The sequence below is a fragment of the Pelodiscus sinensis genome, chromosome 3 (assembly GCF_052426305.1).
Source record: "Pelodiscus sinensis isolate ZL-2025 chromosome 3, ASM5242630v1, whole genome shotgun sequence".
NCBI classification, from domain to species: Eukaryota; Metazoa; Chordata; order Testudines; family Trionychidae; genus Pelodiscus; species Pelodiscus sinensis.
Window position 1 is genome coordinate 159765352 of NC_143054.1, and position 26119 is coordinate 159791470.

At 46.4% G+C, this 26119-nt stretch overlaps 1 protein-coding gene across 1 annotated transcript in view; it reads right to left on the reverse strand.

Moving 5' to 3' along the window:
• PARP1 (poly(ADP-ribose) polymerase 1) overlaps positions 1–26119 on the reverse strand; it is a 60602-nt gene that overhangs the window by 12906 nt on the left and 21577 nt on the right. Inside the window, exons 5-14 of the mRNA XM_075925305.2 lie at positions 25853–25949; positions 23993–24109; positions 22518–22694; positions 21531–21672; positions 19346–19486; positions 18250–18492; positions 16920–16988; positions 12649–12781; positions 8895–9090; positions 2607–2735 (exon numbers count right to left, since the gene is read on the reverse strand). Coding sequence (XP_075781420.2) covers positions 2607–2735; positions 8895–9090; positions 12649–12781; positions 16920–16988; positions 18250–18492; positions 19346–19486; positions 21531–21672; positions 22518–22694; positions 23993–24109; positions 25853–25949 — 1444 coding nt within the window. The remainder of the gene's footprint in view (positions 1–2606; positions 2736–8894; positions 9091–12648; positions 12782–16919; positions 16989–18249; positions 18493–19345; positions 19487–21530; positions 21673–22517; positions 22695–23992; positions 24110–25852; positions 25950–26119) is intronic.

Consider the following 26119-nt stretch of genomic DNA (forward strand, 5'->3'; position numbering starts at 1 on the left):
GATTCTAGTAACAGTGATTCATGCTCCATTTTCAGCATTTCAACTTGGCACCTGACAACGTAAAGCATGAGGAAGCTATATTTTGCACACGGGGTGGGTGCCGCATCGAGGCGCATGGTAACTAAAAATGTAATCTCACAGTACAAGTTATGCCTCTGTTTTCCACATATGATTTACTGATTTATTTTAAAAACAGATGTAACCTGGCATCCCCACCTATCTCACCCCCAGCATCTTAAATCTTCTAGCGGTTCCCATCTCAAGGAGCTGGCAAAATAGTCTAAACAAGATTCAATGGAAGAACACCCTAAGAAACACCATACATCATTTACTGTTTGGATAAATTCTATTTTATTTGTTTAAGTTAAGCTAAAATCCCAGCTACATGCACACCAGCTTCTGCAATGGAGCTTAAGAAGCTCTTCTGAACCAGTGAGCCCTGCCACCATAGCACTGAAGTAATTTGCATAGCAATTTGCACCTTGTACCATGCTACAGAGATTAGCTTCCCCTTCCTGCTGCATCTCCATCATTATGAAATCCAGCTATATTTAAAAAAAAAAAAAAGCTGGTCGAAGAGTAGGGACGTGAACACACAGTTACTCAGAAGCATAACCCTTAACAGATGATGCTTACCAAGTAACGCTTAACTGTTTACTCAGGAGCTGTTAGCTCCCAGTCTCTGTGGGCTGGGAGCTGGCAGCCTGGGGAGGAGGGGGAAGTGGCAAAGGAGGAAAGGGGAGGGCTGCTGGTTTGCAGGCTGGGATTCAGCAGGTTCACACATGGTGGAAGTGGCAGGGGGAGAGAGCTGCTAAAAGCTCCTTCTTTGAGTCAAAAGCGACGAAGAGTCCTGTGGCACCTTATAGACTAACTGAAGTGTAGGAGCATAAGCTTTCGTGGGCAAAGACCCACTTCGTCAGATGCATGACGAAGACATGCATAACACGGCTACCCCTCTGGTTCTTTGAGTCATTAGATGTTCCAATATAATGTCCCTCTCCAATTGCTTTACAAGGAGGAAAGTAGCACACAAACTGCAAAACTCTGATTTTTAAGTTGCAGAGCAACACGGGTCTGTTCTAACTAACTTTAAACAAAACACCATATGATGGATCAAGTCTAGATCAGTATTATAGCCACTTTACTGCTGCCAAATGCAACAGATATATTGTCAGAATCACCTCTGGGGTCTCAATCCAGGAATGAGAACCCGCAGTACCAAGATAGTCCACTTAGCAAGTGTTTGCTACAAGGCAAGGGTCTGAAGAACTGTAACAAGACTGGTACAGGGTTAAGTGAGGGCAAGTCATTACAGAATTAGAAAGCTAAAGAGAGTCTTCAGGTCACCCCCAGCATGGAAATAATCCTTTACATCACACAAGTCTACGAGGAAAAAAGCCTGAAGCTGCCAAAGCTATCTATGCACACTGGGAATGCCTGGATAGGATGTAGTAAATAAAAGCACATGAAAATCAGGCTGGCAAAATGACCTAACAAATCCCCAGGGAAGACTGTGTCCAGTGTTTTTGCTCCCAAGCAGAGGCAAATATTTTTCCTTCATTGGAAAGATCTCCTGCACATAGGATAATACTGAAGACAGAATCTAATGGGAAGAGCATGTCTCCATTCAAGCTCTAGGGTCCATACAGATCCTCAGCTGGCATAAATTAGCATAGGCCCAATGACATTAATGTTCTCCAGATGATGTAGACAGTATTGGAAATGGAAAATTATTAGCATTTATTTTAAGGGCTTTAAGGCTAAATCTGTGCTTTCAAAAGAACATATGGAAAATCTATCAGATGGTTCAGAATGTGCTTGCACATTAAAGGGACTTCAGTCAGAGTTTCACTGCACATGACAAATTACAGTGTAGCTATAGAAAAAGTGGTGTGTAAACGAATCTATATGTCAGAGAACAAGCAGCACCTCTTTTAACATTCAATGTTACGCTAGGTAGATTAAATTATCTTTACAGGCTGACCAAAGAAAGCCAGAGAAAAGTTGTTTAATATGACAGATGCCCTGAGATGCAGCAGTCCATCCACTGAGTTGCAGACGGCAGATGAAAGTTAGTGCATACATTTTTATGCCCAGAAGGCAGGCAGGCATATGGCCCTTCTTGAATTGTGGTATGATTATTAAAAAATAGCGGCTGAGCTGTGGACAACTCATGGAAGACTGCGAAGTAATAATGGACCGTTTTGTTTGTGGTAATAAAGCCTGTTGTTATTTTTCTGTGATTTTCCACTATGGGCCACTCAGGGCCCCCACTGTCTGCCCTGTGGCACAATGGGGCTTCCTCTGTCAAACTGCGGAGGAAGTTTAATATTGTGTAATCCACAATATTGTAAGGGAAGTAAGACCTTAGGCAGGCACTACCAGACGATTCTTAACCCCACCTGTTTGGATTCACAGCTATATGTTACAGTAAAGACACGGAAAGAAGGGTGGATTACAGTGCTTATGCCCTCAACTAAAAGAATGATATTGACAGTGCTGGATCAAATCCACAGTAAAAATGACCAGTTACTGCCAGTTTAACTCAGGTGTCCACTGGGAAGGAGTGACTAGAAACAAGGAACATTAAAGAAAAGTGCAAGTACCTCAAATTCCACCATGGCTTTCTTCATGCTCTCCACATCAAATATCATCTTAATAAGGTCCTGGACTGGTTTTGGAAGCTTTGACTTGGTCCCTGCACTCACTGTCAATTTCCTCACAGCTTCTTCATCCTAGAAAACATAAATATAAACATAGCAAGGGATAAGGGAAATGTATTGACTGCTTTGGTAATAACTCAAACCCAAATTAGAGAGGCCACACTATTGCACAGACAACTGAATTTGGTGGGAAATGTGGGGTATTGCTCTGACAATACAAAGCAATGGGACATTAAGTTTGTATTTTAAAAAAACCCAAGCAAATGCTAACTTGACATTTTTCATCTTAATACTTGTACTAACATTTCACCCCCAACTAGGGGACTGTACTTTCTTTGAACTTCACAGGCTGTACGCTCTACTACAGGCAGTCCCCGGGTTACATGAATCCGACTTACATTGGATCCCTACTTACAAACGGGATGAGGCAACCCCGCACTAGCTGCTTCTCCCCAGCAGACCAGGGAGACACGAAGCTAGCGCCCCCCCCCCATCAGACCAGGGAGACGCGGAGCGGCTTCTCTCAGCAGACACCTCAGCTTGAGAATAAAGAACTGAGGGAAGTGAGGTGTAGGAGAATAAAACTGAGCTCTGGAGAAACATTTGGCTAGAGTTTCTCCTACAATATGTACCAGTTCTGACTTACATACAAATTCAACTTAAGAACAAACCTACAGTCCCTATCTTGTACGTAACCCGGGGACTGTCTGTACTTTAAAAATATACATTTACTCAGTGTAACATTCTGCATTAATGCAGACCACTTCACTAAAGTTACATATTTTGATATTCAAACATTTCAGTTGTCATCCAACAATTTGGCCATACAGATGTGCGACAGAAAATATTTCTTAATTGTTTTGTTACTGCTATCTTCAGGGATTTATTCAACAATAGTTGGTTTAAAAAAATGTGCAGAAATATGATTAAAGTTGAGGATATTCTTTTAAGTAAACTGACAAATTTTCATGGGCCAGACAAGGGTAAATTTTTGTTTTACTATTTAAACAGCTGACTCCTTTCTGCAATGGCTAAGTTATCACCTTTCATTTATTCATTATGTGCATCTGACAAAACTCTGGGAAAGAAGCAGTTTTAGTGTTTCCCACGTTTGGGTCGGTCACTCACACAGTGGCAGGGAAGATGTGTACTATTTTAAAAACAGGAAAATGAAATTGTGATGTACAACTGTCATGGGACTCAGGGACAGGGTAGTTCATGAAATTACTTTTGACTTACTTTAAATGACTAATTTTCAAATTGAAGTCCTTCTAATTTCCATGATTGAGAGATCCCAAGAGTGGACACACAGTGTCAACTCAAAGGCATTGGAGCTAACTTTAGTTTAACCACTTTCCTAACATAGCTAGTTAACTATTTAAATGCACTATTGTTGGCGTCTGATCTACATGGTAAACCACATGGGACAGGCACTGCATCACCTTATATTTGAATAGCACTGAGCACAGTGTAGTGTTCTGCATAATGCAAAAAAGGGCTGTGTCCCCCCCATGGGTGCTCCACTCTTGGTGAAGGGTTGCCCTGAGCCTCAGATCGGAGCTTTGTATAGCAGTTTCCCCTGTTGAGCCACGCATGCCCAGGAGGCATCTCAAGCCCTTCCCACCTCCTGAAGAGCGCGGCTCAACCCCACCCCTTTCAGTTCCTCGTCTCCGCCCAAGTAATTTAGACTCCGAGAAGAGGGGAGGTAGGGAGGGTCGTGGAGCACCCACGGGGACACACATCTCAAAGAACACTCGTTACTGCACAAGGTGAATAACTCCCTTTTCTTCTTCGAGTAGTGTCCCCGTGGGTGCTCCACTCTAGGTGACTACAAAGCAGTATTCAATATACGGCTGGAGGGAGCCGGAGTCAGTGTTTGGCAGTGGTGGAGAGCACTGCCGTGGCAACTGCTGAGTCACTCTTAAGTTGTGGAAAAATAGCGTAATGTTTAGCATAGGTATGATCTGAAGACCATGTTGCTGCCCAGTAAATGTCTCTTAAGGGGACATTGCCCAGAAAGGCTGTAGAAGCAACCATGGCTTGAGTGGAATGCGCTCGTGGTGGGTGTTGTAGCGGTCTATTGCCCAGAGAGTGGCACTTAATTATGCATGTCGATATCCACTTTGAGATTCATTGCGATGATACTGGTGTCCCTTTGGATCGTTCAGCAATGGAGATAAAAAGTCTTTCAGATTTACGAAATGGTTTTGTTCTTTCTAGGAAGAAGGCCAGAGCCCTCCGGATGTCCAGAGTGTGCAGGCTGGCGTCTGTCTGCGAAGAATGCGGTTTTGGGAAAAAGGTAGGTAATACGATCGGTTCGTTGAGATGGAATTCTGTACAGACCTTCGGCAAAAACGTGGGGTGGGGTCTAAGTATGACCCTATCCTTTGTGAAAACTGTGTAAGGAGGTTCTGACATTAATGCTCTGAGTTCGCTCACCCTCCTCACGGAGGTGATGGCTAAGAGGAAACAACCTGCATTGAACTTCGTGACCGTCCATATGTGCCCCCCAGCCGAGCAGGGAAGCATCCGTGGTGATTTGGATAGTGGGTTCGATTTGTTGGAACGGAACCCCTGCCAGAAGATTGTTTGGCACTGTCCACCATCGTAAGGATGCGAACACGTCTGGTGGGATAGTAACCGTTTTGTTTCGAGGGTGTCGTGATGGGATATAAACGGTTGCAACCCAGAACTGGAAACATCGAAAGTGCAGATGAGCATGGTGGACTACGTAGGTGGTGGAAGCCATGTGTCCCATTAGTCGGAGGCATGTAAGTACTGTGGTGATAGGAACTGTGAGCATCCAGTTTATAATTTCTTGTATAGTTGCAAAACGTTGCTGAGGTAGGTATGCCTGGGCTGTAACTGAGTCCAGGCGTGTGCCAATGAACTCTATATCTTGAACCGGGTGCAAAATTGACGTGTCTTGGTTGAGTAGAAGGCCTTGACGATTGAGGAGGGCCGTGGTCATATGTATCATAGAGGCGGTTTCGGCGTGAGGATCCCTTTAGGAGGCAGTCGTATAGTTAGGGAAATATGATGACGTTCTGCCGTCTGAGATACAGTTACGACCGCCAGTACCTTCGAAAATACCCTCGGAGCTGATGAGAGACCGAAGGGAAGAACCTTGTACTGGAAGTGGTCTGGTCCCAACGTGAAGCGTAGGTAGTTTCTGTGGGAGGGGTGGATGGTTACATGGAAATAGGCATCTTGGGAGGTCGAGGGCTGCAAACCAGTCCCCTTGATCTAGTGCAGGAATGATTGTGGAGAGTGTGACCATCTTGAAATGCTGTTTCTTGAGAAACTTGTTCAGTTTGCGGAGGTCCAATATAGGTCTCCAACCCCGTTCGTTTTTCGGTTAAGAAATAGTTTGAGTAAAACCCTCTCCCGTGGAACTCTCGGGGTACCCTTTCTATAGCCCCGATGCGGAGGAGTCAATCGATTTCTTGCTTTAGAAGGGTTTTGTGAGAGTGGTCCCTGAAGAGGGACGGGATAGGGGGGATAAAGATAAATGGGATAGTATAGCCGACTCAAATTATCTCTAAAACCCAGCGGTCCGATGTTATGGATTCCCATTGAGGAAGGAATGGCCGCAAACAGCGGGTGAATAGATGGCCATGTTGAACTCGTGGTAGATCGTAAGAGAGGTGTTGCAGGCCCCCGACCAAACCTTCAAATTTGTTGTTTAGATGGTTGGGTAGTTGGTGGGCGGGCCTGGTTGGGGCGCCTTCTAGGACCTCGTTGTCTTGGTCTAGTGTCTTCATAGGGCCTCTGTGGTCGATTGTATTGCCCATATCGGTATCGGTTGTATGAGTTATATGGGGTGTATCGTCCACGTTTATAGGGTTGCGTGTACACGCCCAACGTGTGAAGTGTGGACTTAGAATTTTTGCTGTTGTGGAGCATTTCGTCCGTAGTAGCTGCAAATAGCTTTTGTTTGTCAAATGGCAAGTCTTCCACTTTAGGCTGGAGTTCGCGGGGAACTCCTGACGACTGGAGCCAAGAAGCTCTACGCATGACCACCGCTGTAGCTGTAATTTGGGCGGTGGTGTCAGCAACATCCATTGCGGTTTGGAGAGCGGTGCGGGCGATCAGATGGCCCTCATGAACTATTGTTTTCAAGATGGATCTTTTGGACTCAGGGAGATGTGGCATCAGTTCTCCCAGTTTCGAGTAACTGTCAAAGTCATGATTTGCTAAGAGAGCAGAATAGTTCGATATTCTGAGTTGTAGGGTGGAAGAGGAGTATACCTTCTTGTCAAAGGAGTCCAACTTTTTGTGGCCCTTGTCTGCATTGCCCAACTTGTATTGTGGGAGCTTTGCACGTTGTTGTGCTGAGTCTACGACTAATGAATTAGGTTGTGGGTGTGTGAAGAGAAAGTCGTTGTCCTTTGATGGGACAAAGTACTTCCTGTCGATTCTCTTATTAGTTGGTTGAATGGATGCAGGTGTTTTCCAGAGGTCTTCCAAGGTCTCCATTATTGCCTCGTCTATGGGCAGAGCAATCTTGCTATGTAATGTAGGATGGAGATTTTTTTAGCAATTGGTATTGTTTCTTCTGGACCTCTTGCAGGGAGACATTCTGGCTTGTCGCTACTCTCTTGAATAGTTCCTGGAACTGTTTTAGATCGTCAATTGCTCCAGAATCTGATGGTACTACGGCTTCATTTGGTTGTGCCTCGGGGGCATCAGAATGTGTGACATTTATTGAATGAATGTCTGATTCATTGTCAGAGATTCGATCTGCCTCTTCCTCCGAAAGAGTTGCTGGAGGTAGGGGCTGCAGCCGAGATGAGCTTCTCCGGGATGGAGTGGAGTGAGCTGGGGAGCGTCGTCCGTATGGCTCCCAGTGTTCCCAGGATCCCCATTGTGGTGGATAAGGTGAGGGTGGGTAAGGCCAGTATGGGTGTCATGGGCTTTGTTGTGGTGGAGCCCTGTAATGATGGGAGCGAGACTGCCTAGGTGATGCGTGTCTCGAGGAATAGGACATGTGATGGTCATCCTCAGGAAGAGGAGCATCATGGAAGGATAAGGGTGACATAGACCTGGGAGGGGATTGCCTTGATGGAGACCTTCCAGGGGAGTAAGATGTAGAAGGCAGGCACTGATAGTGATGCCTGCTCTGTGAGTCAGTTTCCTGCTGAGGCTGATCCCTAGCAGCCTCATCTGGCTGCTTGTCTGGGTGTGCTGGCAGCATCAGTGTAGCATCATGCTGCTTAGCTGGAGCTGGTGCCGGGCACTTAGCAGGCTGTACTTCGTTTTGCTGCGGTGCCGTGGCTTTAATCTGTACTGCGGCTTTCGGCGCCGCTGAAGCTTGAAGCAGCGTCGGGGCTGGAAGCGGTGCTGCGGTTTGAAGCGGCACCGCGGTTTGAAGCGGCACCGGCTTTTCTTGCCATGCCAGCTGCTTGGAGAGCTCCCGGGGCCGCTCAGCTGTAGCGTGCCCCGATGCCGGTGCGGAGTGGGAGGATCGCCCGGAAGCCTTCGTAGCAGGGGTCCTCCCGCTTTGGTGTGCCTCTCCTCTATGTTTTGGAGAGGAAGAGGCTGGAAGGGAGCGGGATGGTGAGGGTCTGCCCCTCAGCTCACTCCTGGAGGGTGGGGGGGGGGGGGGGGGCTCTTGTTGCGTTGCCGCCTGTTCCCCAGAGGGCCGTAAAGCCTTTTCAAATAAAATCATTCTTAGGCGGAGCTCTCGGTTCTTTCTGGCTCTCGCTGTGAGTGAGTTGCAATGAGTGCAGCTGTGGGGAGAGTGAGTTTCCCCCAAACAGCAGATGCACATTGAATGACCGTCTGAAGCCGGCATAGGATCCCAGCATTGGTCGCATTTCTTAAAGCCTGAGGAGCCGGAGATGGCCAGTTCTCTCCTCTTTGAGCTTGTTCGATGTATTTATTTAGATGTTACTGTTGTTATCGTCTGTGTCCGTATGTTGGGTTTTTTTTTTTAAAAACTCTTCTCTTTCTTTCGTGTGTTGAACAGCTGTGGAAACGCCAGTTCATCAGAGTCCCGGTTTGAAGCAGGTTCAAGTCTCCCTGAGGGGGAGATTTAGTTAAGTGTATTCTTCCTGTTACTAGGTTTTTTTTTCTTTTTTTTTTTTTCTTTTTGAAAGAAACAAGGAAAGCTAACTTGGAATAGAACAGGGGAAAAGAACTATGCCTAAACTAGGTAGAGGAGAGTAGTTAGAAAATCTAACAGGGAGTTCCTGTTAGCTTCCCAACACAGGAATTTTGGGGAGTTACCTGTCCATAGTCTATTTCCAGAGGGTAGAATTTTTTGGGATATTTAGTGAAGTTCTTGGAATGCCAGGAGTTGCCTGTTTTCTCTTCATACAAATTCAAGAAATGCTCAATGGCATCATCTTTAGATGGCATCTGCTCCAGTTTGTTACTCCCAATTACGGTGCCAACACGACCCCAAGATCTGAAAACCCAGTACCTAGAAGCAAACAAAACAGTTAAAGGGGATACAAGTAAATTCACTCATTCTAGAAGTCAGTTCTAAATGAGTCAGATGCTGCGATAAAGGCTATGGGGACATAAGCATAGTATCAAACATCCATCCGCCTATCATTAAATGGAAAGCTTTCTAGTTTTGGAAGGACTACACACACATAATGGGCCAAATATTTAAACATTAATGCCTACGGCTACCAAAACAGTTGCCACAGAAAGGTGTGTAGGCACCAATATTAAAATCTGATGCGTGAATGTTGTACTAGGCCACTAGATAAACAGCTCTGGAGACAAAAGTGAGGGCAGCAGCGAATGCTTTCCTTTACTGCTCTATCATCATGCTGCAACTCTGACCTGGAGAAATTTTCTCTAAGGCCTGAACTAACACAGTTTTTTGTACTGATTTCACCATGATACTTGGGGATGACTATGAAAGTAATACAGGATTATATTACAAAGGAAGTTTAGTACCAGTGTAACAGTGTTCATATTATGAGGGTGCTGCTTTAGATATACCAGAAGAGTTAAAACAGGGCCACTTCTGTGTACAGAGAAGCCGTATGGCAAAGAGCCAGGTAACCCTTTGCAATCTCGGGAGATGCCAACAAATGTACCGCTGGTGTGGCTGGGATGTTGGCACTTGACCTATGGCTAGTGCCCTGCTAAATTCATGGATTATTTTGGTCAATTTAAGGGTTACAGGATTTTAAAAATAGTCAATTTCATGTTTTCATCTGAAATTTCATGGTGTTGTAACCATGCAGTCTTGACCGAAAAGGGGGTTCACATAAAGTGGTTGTAGGGGGTTTGCAGGATTGCCACCCTGACATCTGTGCTGCCTTCGGATCCAGGCTCTGAAGGCAGTGCAGCCACCGAGCTTCCTGCAGCTGGGGCAGATACCTAGAGGCAGGTATGATCTCCCCTTAACAGCAGCCATACAACAAGGGAAGAAGTTCTGTCCTCCCCAGCCTTGCTGGGATTAGCAGCTGGAGTCGGATATGCAACAGGAGACCGCAGCACCTCCCGCCCTGCTCCTTTTCCTCCTGTACAGTAACTAGATTTCATGTGGGGGAGATCTGATTTCACGAGCTATATATGTTTTTCGTGGCCATGAATTTGGTAGGGCCGTACTTATGGAAGCTGAATTAAAACTAACCTTTCTTCACTGTGGATACTCAAAAGCTAAACTATATAACAACTTTTGCTCACTACAAATGTGAACCTCTTATCGGAAAATCCTGTTTTATGACGGGCTAATTGGCTAGTCATTAAGTGTTTGCCATAAGCAACAGCACTGTAAGCGGGTTCAAATTCCATTTGAGAGAGCAACTGTATCTGCCTACATCGAGGATGAGCTGGCCTATAATGAAGCCAAAGGAGACAGTTATTCAAAGAGATTCTGATAGCTCCTGGGAGCCAGGGGGAGAGAGAGAAGTAAGAGACAGCCTCAACTCTTGTGACCACAAAGACAAAGAATCCAAAGTGTCTTGACACACAAAAGGAGAGAAACAAGGAGATTTAATAGTCAAAGCAGCAATTCAGAATGAAAGGAGTGGGTGGGAAGCCCACAGTTCCCATGTGTGTTAGCGCTACTACTACACTGCCTATATCCAGTCACTGCTGTGGCTAATTTTTGCTTTGTGTAATATAGAAACTGAATAGAACAATGCAAGTTTCAACTTACTGTGGTCATACATTTTGAAAGCAGACACTATGAAAACCTTGTTAAGCATACACACATTTAAACTTCTCACAAATCAGACAAGACTCCAGATTCTAGTCTAAATCTAAAGAGTGAGAAACTGTCAAAATACAATAATTTACAACTCCAGCTGAGGTACTGGCACCATTTTGTTGTACAGGCAGTCCCCGGGTTACGTACAAGATAGGGACTATAGGTTTGTTAAGTTGAATCTGTATGTAAGTCGGAACTGGCGTCCAGATTCAGCTGCTGCTGAAACTGACCAGTGGCTGACTACAGGAAGCCCGAGGCAGAGTTGCTCTGCCCCAGGCTTCCTGGAATCAGCCGCTGATCAGTTTCAACAGGCTGAATCTGGACACCAGTTCCGACTTACATACAGATTCAACTTAAGAACCCCAGGCGTCCCTAATTCAGCCGCTGCTGAAACTGATCAGCGGCTGATTCCAGGAAGCCCGGGGCAGAGCAACTCTGCCTCGGGCTTCCTGTAGTCAGCGCTGGTCAGTTTCAGCAGTGGCTGACTTGGGGATGCCTGGGGCAGAGCAGCTGGGGTGCTGCTGGGTTGCTCCAGTAGCGCCGCTCCTCGGACCAACCCAGCAGCACCCAGAGCGGCGCTGCGGGACCAACCGGCAGCGCCCCAGCTGCTCTACCACAGGCGTCTGGAGAAAAGCCTGGTTTGCTGGGGGGGGGGGGGGCGGGAGGGGGACACTAGCTGCGCCCCCCTCCCCCCCCCCCCCCAGCAGACCAGGGAGATGTGGGCGGCGGACCGAGACGCACCGCAGTCCCGCCGCCCGGGTCCTCCGTGGCTTTGCTCCGCGTCTCCCTGGTCTGCTGGGGGAGGCTTCCACCCCCAGCAGACCAGGGAAACGTGGAGCAGCTTTTCTCGCCCCGGAGGAGAAAAACCCCGTTCGTAACTGCGGATCCGACATAAGTCGGATCCGCGTAACTCGGGGACTGCCTGTATTTGCATGATTTGTAGAGATACAATTAATAAACTTTTTTGATCTGTCAGTACTGAATACCAGCCCTGAAATTTTGTCATATATCAATCACAAATCCAGATATGAGACCTGATAACAAGAGTCCAAGTAGAGAGCAATTGAAAATACACATCACCTACAGCTGAAACAGGCTGCTTATATGCAGACATTAGCTTACATTGGTTATTGTAAGCTCCCTGCTAGTAAAGAATCACTTTTCCCTAAGGCCCTCTTCTGATGTATGCTTGGCTGAAATTGGACATGATGCTTCCTGGCTCTTTTCAATGCATTTTGTGAAGCCTCAGTGTACTGATTCCTACATGTTTACACAGATGTGGAGCAATCTGAAACTGAGCTGGCATCCAGAAGTTTTTGCAGTCAGCTCATGCCAAACAGGAGTTAGAGGAAAAATGCATCCTGCACGCCTCTTCATAAATAGTTCCCAAAATTAAAATGGGCACACTTGGGTCATGGTACACCATTCTATATCTAAAAAACTCCCAACTGCTCAGTCTGGGATGTTTTCATTATCAGTGGAATTAAGCACAAACCAGATTTGCTTCGGTGCTTATCAATTCCTAATTTCTTGCATGTGTAGGTTTAGTTTCTTCATCTCACTATTTGGCAAAAATGAAACTAGTTTGGTCAGTTTCACTTTCATGTTCTCACACACATTGTGATGTGGTGCTGTTAGGTTTGTGTTTCCAGAACTAAAAAGGAACTTTTCCACATTGAAAAAAACCAAACTTCACAGAAATTTTTAAAAAGTCATCAAGAGATTTCTATTTATATTTGGCATTTGTAAAAATCGTTCTCTAACCCATCTCCCCCACCCCGTACTTCCATAGGAAATAAAACCCACCTGATTTCTCTGTCATCCTCCAGTAGCTGCAGTTTGTAATAGGAATTGGTTCCTTTGATGATATCTACCAGGCCAAGTGTAGCACTGAAGATTTTACCACTCTTTTCAAAGACATGAGCAGAGTCCTCCAAACCTATGAAGAGAGTTAGTGAATTAGAGCCAGAGTGAAATAGTGATTTTGTATCTCCTTTCCTTATTCAGACTAATTTTGTGTACGCAGACTCAACCAAGAGATGTTAAGATACACATGGGCACAAAACTGGAGTCCAACAAAATGGCAGATGAAATTCAGTGTCGTTAAATACAAAGTAATGCACATTGGAAAACATAATCCCAACTACATATATACAATAATTGAATTTAAACTAGCTATTACAATCTCTTGGAATCACTGTGGATAGTTCTCTGAAAAGATCTTCTCAATGTGCAGCAGAAGTCAAAAAAGCAAACAATATTGGGAATCATTAAGAAAGGGATAGATAATAAAACAGAAAATAACACACTGCCTCTATATAAATCCATGGTATGCCCACATCTTGAATTCCAGGTATAGATGTGGTCGCCCCAGCTCAAAATTTTTTTTATTGTAATTGGAAAAGGTTCAGAAAAGGGCAAAAAATTATAAGGGGTATGGAGCGGCTGCCATATGAGGAAAGATTGATAAATTGGGACTCTTCAGCTTGGTAAAGAGACGACTAAGAGCGGGGATATGACAGAGATCTATAAAATCATGACTGGTGTGGAGAAAGTAAGTAAGGAAATGTTATTCCTTCTCATAACATAAGAACTAAGGGTCACCAAATGAAATTAACGGGCAGCAGATTTACAACAAATAAAAGTACCAGATCCAAAATGGGTTCCAGCATCAGGTGGCATGGTCACCTGTCTTTGTAGGACTAACCACAGTTTGGACTTACAGGAAAAACAAATCCATTCACAGGCTGTTGATCTGATCACCCAGCCATTAAGTTAATAAAGTATCACTAATGCTTTTAATAGAATACCTGGACTAATAAAACAGGTTCCCACTTAATATTCATAACTTCATAAAAAAGATAAATACATTAATATAAATAGGATACACAGATACAGTGGACGACATCTTTTAGAATGTATGTCATGTGATGTACTTTGCATAAAGCATCTTTGAGTTATGCATATTCATAAGCCAATTTTCATAAATGGGGAGGTACAACAGGATCCCGAGCCTCTGTTTGCCAGAAGGTGGGAATGGGCGACAGATCACTTGATGACTACTCCTTCTGCTCTCCCTCTGAGGTTATGTCTACACTACAGTGTTATTTCAAATTATCTTATTTTGAAATAGTTAATTCAAAATAAGTTATTTCAAAATAACGCTTCTACACACAAAATGCATTTCAAAATAGCCTTTTTCTATTTTGAAATACCGCGTCTACACTGAGTGGACACTGATTTGGATTTAAGGCCTGCCAGAACCAGGTCAGGCAGGGCATCAGGTCAGGAGTGTCTGTATGTGGCTGTTGCCTGAGGCTATCTGAGGCCTGTGCTTAAAGGAACACCCCTCCTCGCCCTCCCACCCCCGGCAGCCAATTCTCAGGTGTCCCTGCTTGCTTGCCTGCCTCGATGAGGGAAAGCAAAGCACTTGTGTCTCGGAGTGCTCTGGTTGCCCTCATTCGGGACACCATAGCACTGTAACATGGAGACAGAGCTGCCCCTGGGCACTCTGGTGCATCTCGTGGACATGTTGCTATCAGCCTGGCTGCACTTGCTGCAGGCTGCCATCCGGGAGGTCCATCGGGGGGCTGTCAGTATCCAGGAGGCCCTGTGGGAGAGCGTCCACCCTGAGGAGCACTCAAAGCCTCCCTAGTCTGCCCCACTGGGGGCTTGTGCCTCATTCCTCCCTTGCGTCCTTCCACTTACCCCTCCCTAGCCCCACTTCCTAATAGCAAATAAAATATACGTATTTTCAAAAATATAAACTCTCTTTATTTAACAAAACTGGGGGGGCGGAGTGATGAAACTCTGGGGAGACTGGGGAAAGGAGGCAGGAGAGGGGAAGAGAGGGTGGGAGAGGGGAGGAGGAAATCTGGGAGGAGGGAGCTGGAAGGGGGAAGCAAGGGGAAGAAGGGGGAGGGGAAGCTCAGGGTGGGGAGGAAGGTGTGGAAAAGTTGAGGAGGGAGAGGCAGGAGGGGGAGAAGGAGTGGTAGCTGGGGAAGCAGCACAAGGCAGCACACTCTGCATCAAGATCTGCAGGTGTTCACAGATGACATGACCCTGGGCAAGCAGCTCCCGCCAGAACTCCCGTTCTTCCTGTGCCTGATGCTCCATGATGCGGGTCTGGGCTTGCAGGGCCCCCAGGTGCTGCTTGTGGTACCCTAGCAGTGTTTGGGTGGACCTGCTGAGCCCTCAGGTGCAGGAGGATGTCCCGAGCGGAGTGGTGCACCTGCATGCACAGTTGGTACAGCTGTGGAGAAACAAAAGAAGTGGTCAGTTCTCCTTGGGGACACAGTGGGTGAAGCCCAGCCCCCCTCTGCAAAGTGAGGATGATCGTGGCCTGCACCATCACAGCCAATGTGCTTGCACAGAGGCCATGGTTGGAATGTCCGGCTATTCTCAGGAGTGGGATCTGCCCCGAGACCGCACCCATGCCCCTGTGCTGTGTATAGTGCGGCCAAGGTTGGGGGAGGGGAGATGTCTATTGCCTCTGTGTAGAAGGGGCTTGTGAAGGGAGGGCATCCTGCTGTGTCCCGCCCCGGAGTCAGGAGCATGTCATGTCTCTTCACACATGCGTGTGGTTATCAGGCCACAGACCCCATGTGGCAGGCAGCTGGAGCCACCTGCCCAGGGGTGATACCGCACATGCTTACACATGCACTGGTTGCTGCATGATCCATGGTAAGCAACGCCCACGCATACAGTCCCTGGTCTCCTCCTCCCCAGAAAGGGACAGTGATGGCACTCACATGGTGTGGCTTTCCCAGACAATCCTGTTGACTGCTGCTGGGACAGCTCGGGGGGGGGGTCCTGTTGGCATGGCACCCTCCGTGGCAGCTCCTCCTCCACGCCCTGGTCAGGGCCTTCCGCTTCCAGACTGCTGCCCTCCGCGGTGGCACGGACTATCCTGTGCGTTGATGATGAGGTCCAGGGCGTTGAAATAGGAGCAGGTGTCTGCCCCTGTTAAGGAGCTGCCCCAAGTAGCCTTGGCGTACGCCTGCCACAGCTCCTTAATCTTCATGCGCACCTGCTCTTGGGTGCACATGTGGCCTTTGGTGGCCATGGTGGCAGCTATGCGGCCATACACAGTGGCGTTCCTCCGTCTAGTGCGGAGATTATCGACATTGGAGGCTTCCCCCCAAACCTCAAGGAGGTCCATGATCTCTGCACTAGTCCAGGAGGGTACCCGCCGTCTATAGCCCCTGGCTGGCTCCTGGGAGCTGGGGGACTGGGCGAGGGACAGCTGGCTGGCACTGGCTGCCCGGTGCATTCTGTGGCCACTGGGTGAGGGGCAGCAACTGCTGGCAGGTCTGGCTCTGGCACATGCACTGTGGCCAGAGTCTACCTTTTTAAGGGCTCTGGAGCTGGGGGAGAGGAGAGAAGTTTTCCGGGTTTGGCCCAGAGTGGCCACTAGGGGAAACTGGGAAGGGCTGGAGGCCCCCTATTTCGGAATAAGTGTCTACACACAGTGCTTATTTCGAATTAGCTATTTCGAGTTTGGCTTTACTCCTCGTAGAATGAGGTTTACCAAACTTGAAATAAGTGGCCCACTATTTCGAAATAGCCGTTTGGCTGTGTAGATGTTAGGAAAGTTAATTCGAAATAACAGCTGTTATTTCGAATTAACATTGATGCGTAGACATACCCTGAAGCACCGAGCATTGACCACTGTTGGAAGACAGGAAACGAAGTTAGATGACCTTTGGTCTGACCCAGTATTACTGTTCTTATGCATAAAGACAATGGAATTGCCCTTGTAATTTCTCTGCATATGCAGGATGACGACCACCAGCACTTAACATTTCACCCAACAAATGTTTCTTCTATGGGACAGGCAGCCCAAAAGATGCTGAGAATCCACAACTCCTAGGTGCCTCAATGGAAACCAAAAGCACTCACGTCTCAGGTTTCGGTCATCATGCTTCTTTTTCAGGGGAGAATTTAACACACAGATTTTGGTCAGCTGGCTGGCTCATCAGTTTCCACGGCTAGGGCTGGGTACTGACAGAAAATGCAATGCGAATGCACAGACTCAAATTGAGACTCTGTCTAGGATGGTGGGAGACAACACATACCTGAATCAGGGTCCACTGCTGCTCCTCCTTTAACCGTTAACTTCATTTTCTTTTCAGACTTGCTAGTTCCTGAAGAAAGAGATGGGAAGACCTTAGAGTTCTGGTCTAATAAAGCAGGCATTATCTGAGGAATTCCTCTTCAATCAATGCTCAAATTCTTTAAGAGACATGTGTAGTTTTCATCCCATCTGGATTTACAGTAACAGGTTCCACCTGTATAAAATGCTTCTACAACAATGTTAGAAAGTCACTACAATGTGCGTGTATAACTTTTGCACATGAGGTAGAATTATGATAATTCTCAAGGCTGAACTCAGTGTAATTACTTCTGAAGTTTAATTTATTTACCTGGAACTTACCTACCTATCTTGGACCCCATACAAAAGCCTGTGGTTTGTACCTGAGCTTGTCTATTGCTCAGATGGGGATTGTCACTAGCATTCACAGATTTATTTTGTTGCGAGTCACTATATTTTGAGTGTCTAGAACAGCATGGGACAAAGAAAATAGGAAACATTGGTTCTGCCACTCACTATATGACCCTGAGTAACACACAGAGCCAACCTCTCTACTGGTGTAAGATGGGGAGGCTGTATGAAGCCAATGGGCTGTATGGATTTATGCCAAAAGAATGTCTCAGTGTATAAGACTGAAGGAGAACCCCCCAGCTCAAACGAAGGAATACAACAGGCCCTCTCTCTCTCGCTCCAAGGCAAGAGCGAGCTAGAAGAGGGACTGGCAGTATGACAGCAAGAAACTCTTACCAACTGCCCCTTTGAGAGGGAGTTTGGACACTGAGGCTGGTCTGGCTTTGGGGTTTCATTAACTGAAGAATAAGACCCCAATCTGGGAACATGCCAGGAGTTTGGACCATTGCCAGGGCACCTACACTGTGCTGAGGAGCTCACAAGCCCTCAGACCCTCACACAAGAGCTATGCCAGCAGCGCGCAACCCATGAGTCACTACCCCCAAGGGGATTGCGTCTGTCTTCCTGGAGGGTCGCAGCGCTTTGACCTGGGCTGGTTGGCATTTTTGTTTTTCCGGCTCAGTGTCTGACGTACACGCGGCGGGGGTGGAGGAGTGGTAGGGGAGTGGATAAGCGCTTTAAATTAAAGGGGCTGCCACAAAATGTTCCTGGCTTTTTTTTTTTCTTTTTGTTCAACAAAAATCCCCACCCTTTTTTTTCCCCCAACAAATTTTTTCCTGGCTCTGGGGGTTGCAAATGAAAAAAGGTGAGCACCACTGAGCTATGCTATGGAAGGATAAAGCAATGCTTAAACACACAGTAACAAACAGTCCTGTGAAGACAAGAGTCATTGTATTTTTTACCTTGTTCTTCCTTGACCTTTCCAGCACTCTTCATATTTGGGAGCCTGCTGGACTTTCCTCCCAGGGACATCTCTGTATGCTCATGCTTCACCTCTGCACCCCAAGGGGAGACTGCATGCAAAGACAGGAGCTCCTGGAAGCCCTTGCTGGAGGATTTCACATCCTGCAAGAACTCTTCAGAGACCACTCGGACTTTGGCTTCTTTCACTTCTTCCATCTTCTTGGTCATTTTCTCAACTTCCTCTGCAAGGAGGATAAGCGTCAGGGAAGATGGAGGAAATGTTAGAGACAAACACAGAACATAAACCTTCTGAGATGCTTGGATTCTTGCCCTGCTTTACTGGTCTGGGCTTTATAATATGTTTTAAAGAAGAGTTTGCATGTGCAGGTGTCACCACATTTTGCATGTGGTGCACCTTGCTCAAAACAAAAATCCCAACAGCCTAGTCTAGGTTAAATCAAAGTTACCTGTTGTACAATGACTTTCTGAATTTCAGTCCCTGCCTCACCTCCCCACTGGGTCAGGGGACTTGATGGGAGCTGCTCCGAGGACAGCAATTGCAGCACCCTCCCAGTCAACTGCATGTCTATAAAGGACATTTCTCCCCCACACTATAAGAACCTGATCCTACACCCTCAAAGTCAACAAAAGTTTTACTTCAGAGAGAGCAGGACCTAACACAAACAGACACAATGAGGCTTTGAATGAATGCTTTAAATAGTTACAACCCACCCTGCATTTGACATGCAGATACCTAGATCAACCTCAACTACCAGTTACGCAAAAGAAGCCATCTTACAATTAAAACTCACTTTAGCTCTTTAAAACCCTTTAAAATCCCCAACAGGAAATATACCTATTCTTGACATCATCCCTGTCGCAGAGTCAGGAAAACACTAGATCGTTCAGAATAGAAAGTGCTATAGAAAGTCTTGCTTACTAAAGATATTTTTATTCACGTTCCTATGAATGTGAAACGCCCCCCACTACTCAAACATGGCTCAACAGAATATCACCTCCAGCCTTTACACAGAAATTTAACTACAGCCAACTACTAACGAACAAATCCTAAGGTTGCTGATAACATCTCCTTACTTTGTGTGCTGATGCACAGGGTAGCCTTGTTTGCTGTTCCTGTCACCTTTCCACCCAGGCCCTCAATTATTGCCTTCACTTCTTCTTTGTTCCTGGATAATTTTCCAAGGGTCAAAATCTTCATGCCCGATAACGGTTTATCTAGTTGTTCAGAAATAAAAACATCAAGTAAATAAAGAGCATCGAGCCTTCTGGGAGCATGGATGATACAAAAGCAAGATACACCCCCTAAACCCACAGACCCTGACACATCTTTGAGCAACTGGAACAATAATTCATCCTCCCCAGTACAGAGAAAACAGAAGCCAGCATACCCCCACTGTACAGTAGGGATGTAGGCGAGTAGCTGAGTAGTCAACGACTTGCATTTCCCCCCCTTGCTGCCTCTGTATCAGAAGCAGCCAGGGGGGCAGGGAGGGAGCACGAGCTGGTGCTGGGGGGAGCCAGCTTAAAAGCCGGCCTCCCCAGCACTGTCTCTGTGGTGTTGCCTACCACACCCCACGCCCCTGGCTGCTGCCTCTATCAGGGACCTCCCGCAGACAAGGGCTGCTGGACCTGGCATGAGCCAGGACTGAGCAAGCCCGGCTCAGTCCCAGCTCGCACTGGGTCTGTGACCTACCCCCACTGTGGCTCTGCATTTTAAATGTAGTAAACAGACAGCCTGCCTCTTACCTGGCTCTTACTGCATTTCAATGGCAGAGCCACAGAGAGGGTAGTTCCTGGACCCAGCACCAGCCGGGACTGAGTGCCTTCCCTTATCGACTAATCGTGTAGTCAATACAAATTGTATCAACTACACGATTAGCCAATTACTCGCCTCTTAATCTCCTTAATGTACAGCAGGTTTTCTGGGGACAGAGGTGAAGAAATGAAAAGGGTTTTATACTGAGGACACAACTATACTGGCACTTTCCTACAGACACTGCTTGTACACTGTTGGCTAGAAAGTGCTAGCACTGCTCCCCTTTTGCATATACAGTGAAGGGAGGACCTAAAAGAAACGAAAAGGTGCCGTTTAAGACACAAAGGGCACCTCCTTCATTGAAAAAACCTGGTTTTGGAGGAATTAGGGATGTCTTATAAATACAAGATACTGTTTCCAACATGTTATAAGATATGTTGGTCTTACTTGCACAAAGGGACCAGAGTGTGGAACAGATATGATCCTGAGTGGTTACAGAGCTAAGTGGTAACACAACTGGGGTGCTATCCCGTTATAGATCCAACGTACCAGGTATAGTTTTTACTTTCTAGACAACCACAAAGGCTGAAAGGTACCACCAGAACACTAAAGACTATTACAAGTGCTGAGGGCTGAATAAGTCTGAGCATCTCCTACGGATAGGCAGGTCATCTCCCACTAAAGGATACAACATTGGTTTGCTACTGTCAGTGGGAGAATGTTGGAGGAATCTGGATCCAGAGGGCAGAAGAAATAACCGTTAGATGAGAGAAGCCAATGACTGATAAGCCACGCGCAAATGAATGATTTCAAACAAGCTAGTTTAATGTTGGACATGGAACATGTGACTCTGGTCTATGGATGCTCCTCACAAAAATCAAGCAAGGAACCATCTTCATGAAATGTTTCCTTTGAACTTGTCTCACTGCTCAAGAATTTGGATGAGCTCTGCAAAAACAGTTATAAACGCGGTAGAGTAAGAGGATCCCTGGGGACTTGTCGAAGCATAACTTAGATCTCAAATGCATTTGCCCACAGTCTGCAGCTGGGATCTATCCATATGGAGGGTGGGGAACAGAAGATGTGACCTCTGCTTCTCACCTCGGCAATTCAGCCCAATGTTGGAGAGAAGGATAGGTACGGTATATTGTACAGCACTTCAGGGACACCATGTCATTGGCTAGCCATGCTCCCCCTCCTAAAGTGAGGTATAACAGACAAGTCACTGAGCAGAGCAAGAGGAAGGAACTCTGCCAAACAGGCTGGGTGAGCAGTACACACACTGATACAAAGGCTTCTCAAAAGACCGCTCAATGCCTCCTTGCCAGTGGAGTGCTGGGAGCAAAACCTTAAGGCAGCACTGACATCTGCCAACTCCCCGCCCCCCACTGCCAACTAGGGAAAGTACAAAGTATGTGTTATTTGGCTCCAACAACTGGAGAGACATATCCCCATTCAAACCAGTCTCTCCTTGCTCTGAACACTGCTTAGCCAGTCATTTACCTGATGGCACAGATGCTTTCTCTGTCAAAGGAGCAGAAGCTGTTGCTGGAAGTGCAGTGTTCCCCGCCACAGCCTCTGGAGGGAATGCTCGGTCCTGCTTTTTACACTTAAATTTCTTCAGATAGGAGATTTCCCGGAATTCCTATGGGGTAGCAGCATAAAAAGACTAAAATATACTAATAATGTAACAAAGTTAAAAGACTAAATTCAGTATTGGGCAAATCTTGGCATTTACTCCTGAAAGATTCTTATATGGATCTCAAAGTAGTTCACAATTATTTTACTGCATAAGACACATCATCCCATGCAAGGTAGATAACTATCCCATTTTACTGACTGGGAGACTAAGGCACAGAAAACTTAAGTGACTTGCTCAAGGTGAAAACAGCAATTTAGTGGAAGCCAGGAACAGAATTAGGAGTCCTAGAACTCCCCCATCTTGCTCTCACTATGAGAGAACACTGTTCCCTGTTATACAAGAACCTAATCCCTGAGACACATTTGCTCCGTTTAAAACAGAAAGTGGAGAAAAAAAAAAACCCTCAATTTCTTCAATTGCTATTTCATGAACATTTCACGTTTCTGCTGCTGGTCACCAGTAAAGACAATTTTTATAAGTGAAGACATACCTATATTTGTAATTTTTTTTAAAGGCCTGGTCAAGACACTGGTTATTAAAAGTCACAAGCACTGTCTTTGAAAATGTTTTTTTTCCCCAATTCAGAGGAAAAGCAGAGGAAACAGCAAGGAATCGGAAAAAAAATCATCTCTCCAACCCAGTGCTACTGTGTAATCATCTCCCCTATGCATTAGCTATGAGCAGCTCTTCCCATTCCCAGAGGCAGAGCAGCACAGAAGTTACAGTATGTCCCGCCCTTTAATATCAAGGTGTAGAGGCATTAACCTCTGTGCTTCCCCTGCATGTGCGCAAGAGTATTTTACAAACTAAAAGGTCGAGTTTCAGATTGTCAAGTCTGCTGCACCTACCTTTGGGATTATCCATTCCTTCCTGTTGGGGATCTGCGTTTTGGCAACACATTTAGTCCAAGCAGTGATGTCCCCTGTGCAGTAGTATGCATCACTCTTGAACACAAACTGTCCCTTGCACTCTTCACAGGGAAGCAGAGCTCCAAATGCCATCCCATCTGCTACTCGGTCCAAGATCTAAAGCAACAGAGAAGCAAACAGGTCATCCCAGGATAACTGTGGATGCGCACACACCGCAAGCTCAAGAGGCACTGTGTCAGAGAATTCATCTATCTTGCACACAACTGAACACCCTTACCTAAAGACAAACTGTGCTTCTTGCTGACTAACTAGTTTATGGAATAAAAAAACCAAAAACAAATAGTTTAGGAGCACCTTAAAGACTAACAAAACATGTAGATGGTATCATGAGTTTCAGTGGGCACAACCTACTTCTTCAGATGTCACTGATTAAAATTAACAAAACATGTAGATGGTATCTGTGACATCTGAAGAAGTAGGTTGTGCCCACGGAAGCTCATGATACCATCTACATGTTTTGTTAGTCTTTAAGGTGCTACTAGACTATTTGTTGCTTTTTAAGTTTTCCCTGTTACAGACTAACCTGGCTACCCCTCTGAAGCTTATGGATAAAAAGACATTCTTCAAAAGTACTTGTCCCACAAAGCCTTCATCTCATGCCACTAAATTAGCATGTCCCTGCACGAGCACCCCCTTGTGCCTTTGGGCTGTCATCTCCTTACGGCAAGGCTTCTGCACTGTGTTTGAGAAAATGTAAAGTGCTAAGCACATTTCCACTTAGAGTAAATTAATAATGTTGCTGGAAGATGGGTGTTACATTTGATCACACAGTAATCAGCTGTCAATACACAGTCCATAATAATAATTTTCTCCAATGGAAAATGGTCCTTGACCATTTTAATCCTGGAGAGCAACTGTGCTCAACCCACCTTTGGTCTTCCCCACCCCCACCCTTGAGGCTTTAGCACTGTTTAGGAAAGGTAAACATTCCAAGGCAGGGATGAGTCACACCTTCCAATGCAGATCACAAAGGCAATTTCCTCCCCCATTCACAGGCCTGTGTGCTGAAGTGGAACTCTGACAAAAGGAATTAAGTTTTGCAATTCAACAGATTTTTCTGTTCTTGAGATTTTATAATAGGTTTTCCCTTCAGATCTCATTACCAACGGTCACTGTGAATGAACCTCCTGGCCAAGTCAGTCAGTCAGTCAGTCAGTCAGACACACACACACACACACACAGCAGCATTCCTAAAGGAAATAAAACTCCAACTCTCACACACACACACACACACACACACACACACACACACACACACACACACACAGCAGCATTCCTAAAGGAAATAAAACTCCAACTCACACACACACACACACACACACACACACACACACACACACACACACACACACACACACACCAGCATTCCTAAAGGAAATAAAACTCCAACTCACAGCAGATTCCCCAGAAGGCACTTCTTGTTTGTTGGCTATCAGCAGCTCTTTCAGGTCGTTAGTGGAACAGACTTTCTTCAGCTCATCTTTGATGCTCCAAATCAGCTCTGTCTGCTCCTGTTGAGAAAAACCCAGCAGCTTGGATATTTGCAATCCTTTTCCAAGAAGAGCCATCCTGAAGTAGCAGACTTCTGTCAGGCTTTCGACACACCAGAAAGCAGCAACTAAAGAACACTCGCAAAGAGTTTGCCAGATGCTGGAACACCTTTGTCAGGTTTCGGCATGACTGATGAGACTGTGCGCGGTGTCTGTGTTTTTCCAGGAGAGAGGCTGCAAGTGAAAGCCAGCACCACAGAGACAAGCCGTACTTCTCTCTTCCCTCATTTGTATTTTTCTAGGAAACTTCAACAGCAGCAGCTCCAGCCCACGTCCATGTCCACTAACTTCTCTCTCCCTCAAAAGGACTCTATTACTCTCTTTAATACTATCTAAGAGATTGTCAAATTGGGGGATGGAAGGAGTAATTTTAAAAACCCAGCTGGAGGAAAAGGGAATAAATATTGTTCAAATGAAAACCTTATTTAGTATTTCACATTTTAGAGGTTTAGTTGTTTCTCCTTTTCTGTCTCTTTAATAAAGAATTTAAAAGATGTTTAGGATGTCAGTTGCAGTAACGAGCAGGCTAAAGTCTCTACAAAGCAAAATGTGAAACCTGTTTAACACTGTATATGGTTGGACAATGCCAGAGTCACGTTAACACCATTGACTCTTTAGGCTCACATACTCCATCTCAATTAATGCAACAGCAAGGACCTAAAGCAGTGGTCCCCAGCACGGTGCTCGCGGGCGCCATGGCACCTGCGGGGGCATTTGTATGCGCCCGCCAAGTGCCCAGGGCTGGCCCCGCCCCGGGTGCATGGCGCATGCGCGGTGCCGGAGCCGGCCCCAGGCACATAGAGCACGGGGAGCTCCGGCCCCGGGCAAGCGGCGAATTGGGCGCTCTGGTCCCCGGGCATGCGGTGAATTGGCCACCCTGCCCCCGGGAGCATGGCTATGGGGGCGCCGGCCCCGGGAGCGCGGCAAATTAGTCGCCTGCGCCCCAGGCGCGCGGCTATGGAGGGCGCCGGCCCCAGGAGCACAGCAAATTAGCCTCCCTGCCCCCAGGCAACCAGCTATGGGGGGGGAGGGGGAGAGAAGGCGTGTGCCGGCTTTGTGCGTGCGGCTATGGGGGGGGGGGTGCCAGTCCTGGGCGTGTGGCTCTGGAGGACGCTGGCCCCAGGCTTGCTGTGAATGGGCGGTCCCGCCTGTGGCCATGCAGCGCATAGGGTTGCTGGCCCCAGGCACGTGACTCATGGGGGTGTGGCGTATGCACGGCCCCGCCCCCGGGTGCGCGAGTGTCCCCACCCTCTGGCGCCTGGCAGGCGAACGGCCATGCCCCCTGACGCCCGGCAGCTTCAAATGGTTGGGGACCACTGACCTAAAGCAATTACCATCCAATACCCTATTGGTGACCTGTATCGAATGTCTTGTTCTCAACTCAGTTCCTAACAGGAGCAAAAAGGGCTCCACAGCACAAGTGTCTTTTACATCTTTCAGGGTCCAAGATCTAAATGGGTTTGTACAGTGAACTCTCACCACTGTACCATGTTACAATGAAGCACACTAACAAGGAAGCATGAGGAAGCTTACATTGCTGCAGCTCACACTGTACTTGTGTGAATAAATAAGACTCTAGATCCTATAGCAGTGAATAAATAGAACTCTACGTGTCATGGTTGTCAACCCAGCATAACTTCAACAGCATTTAATGCCCTTTAAGAAAGAAAGTTTTAGAAGTTTGGGGTAGCACAAACAACAAACCTTCAATAGCTTCTCCTGCTTGGATTCTTTCTCTTTTTCTTTTTTTTGTTTCTTTTTTGAGATCACATTTCCATCCATTTCATCACCTTTTCTCTTTCTAATGGAGAGAAAAGCACACACAAAGGGAAATCATTAGCGTGATTGGCAGCAACAACCAGAGCTTTACTCTGACTGCGTTGGATAGAAATGGAATATGTTGTGCAGACTAACTTTTTGGTTTGTGCAACATTAGTTCATTTAAAAAATTTCCTTCCTGATAGGTCTTAA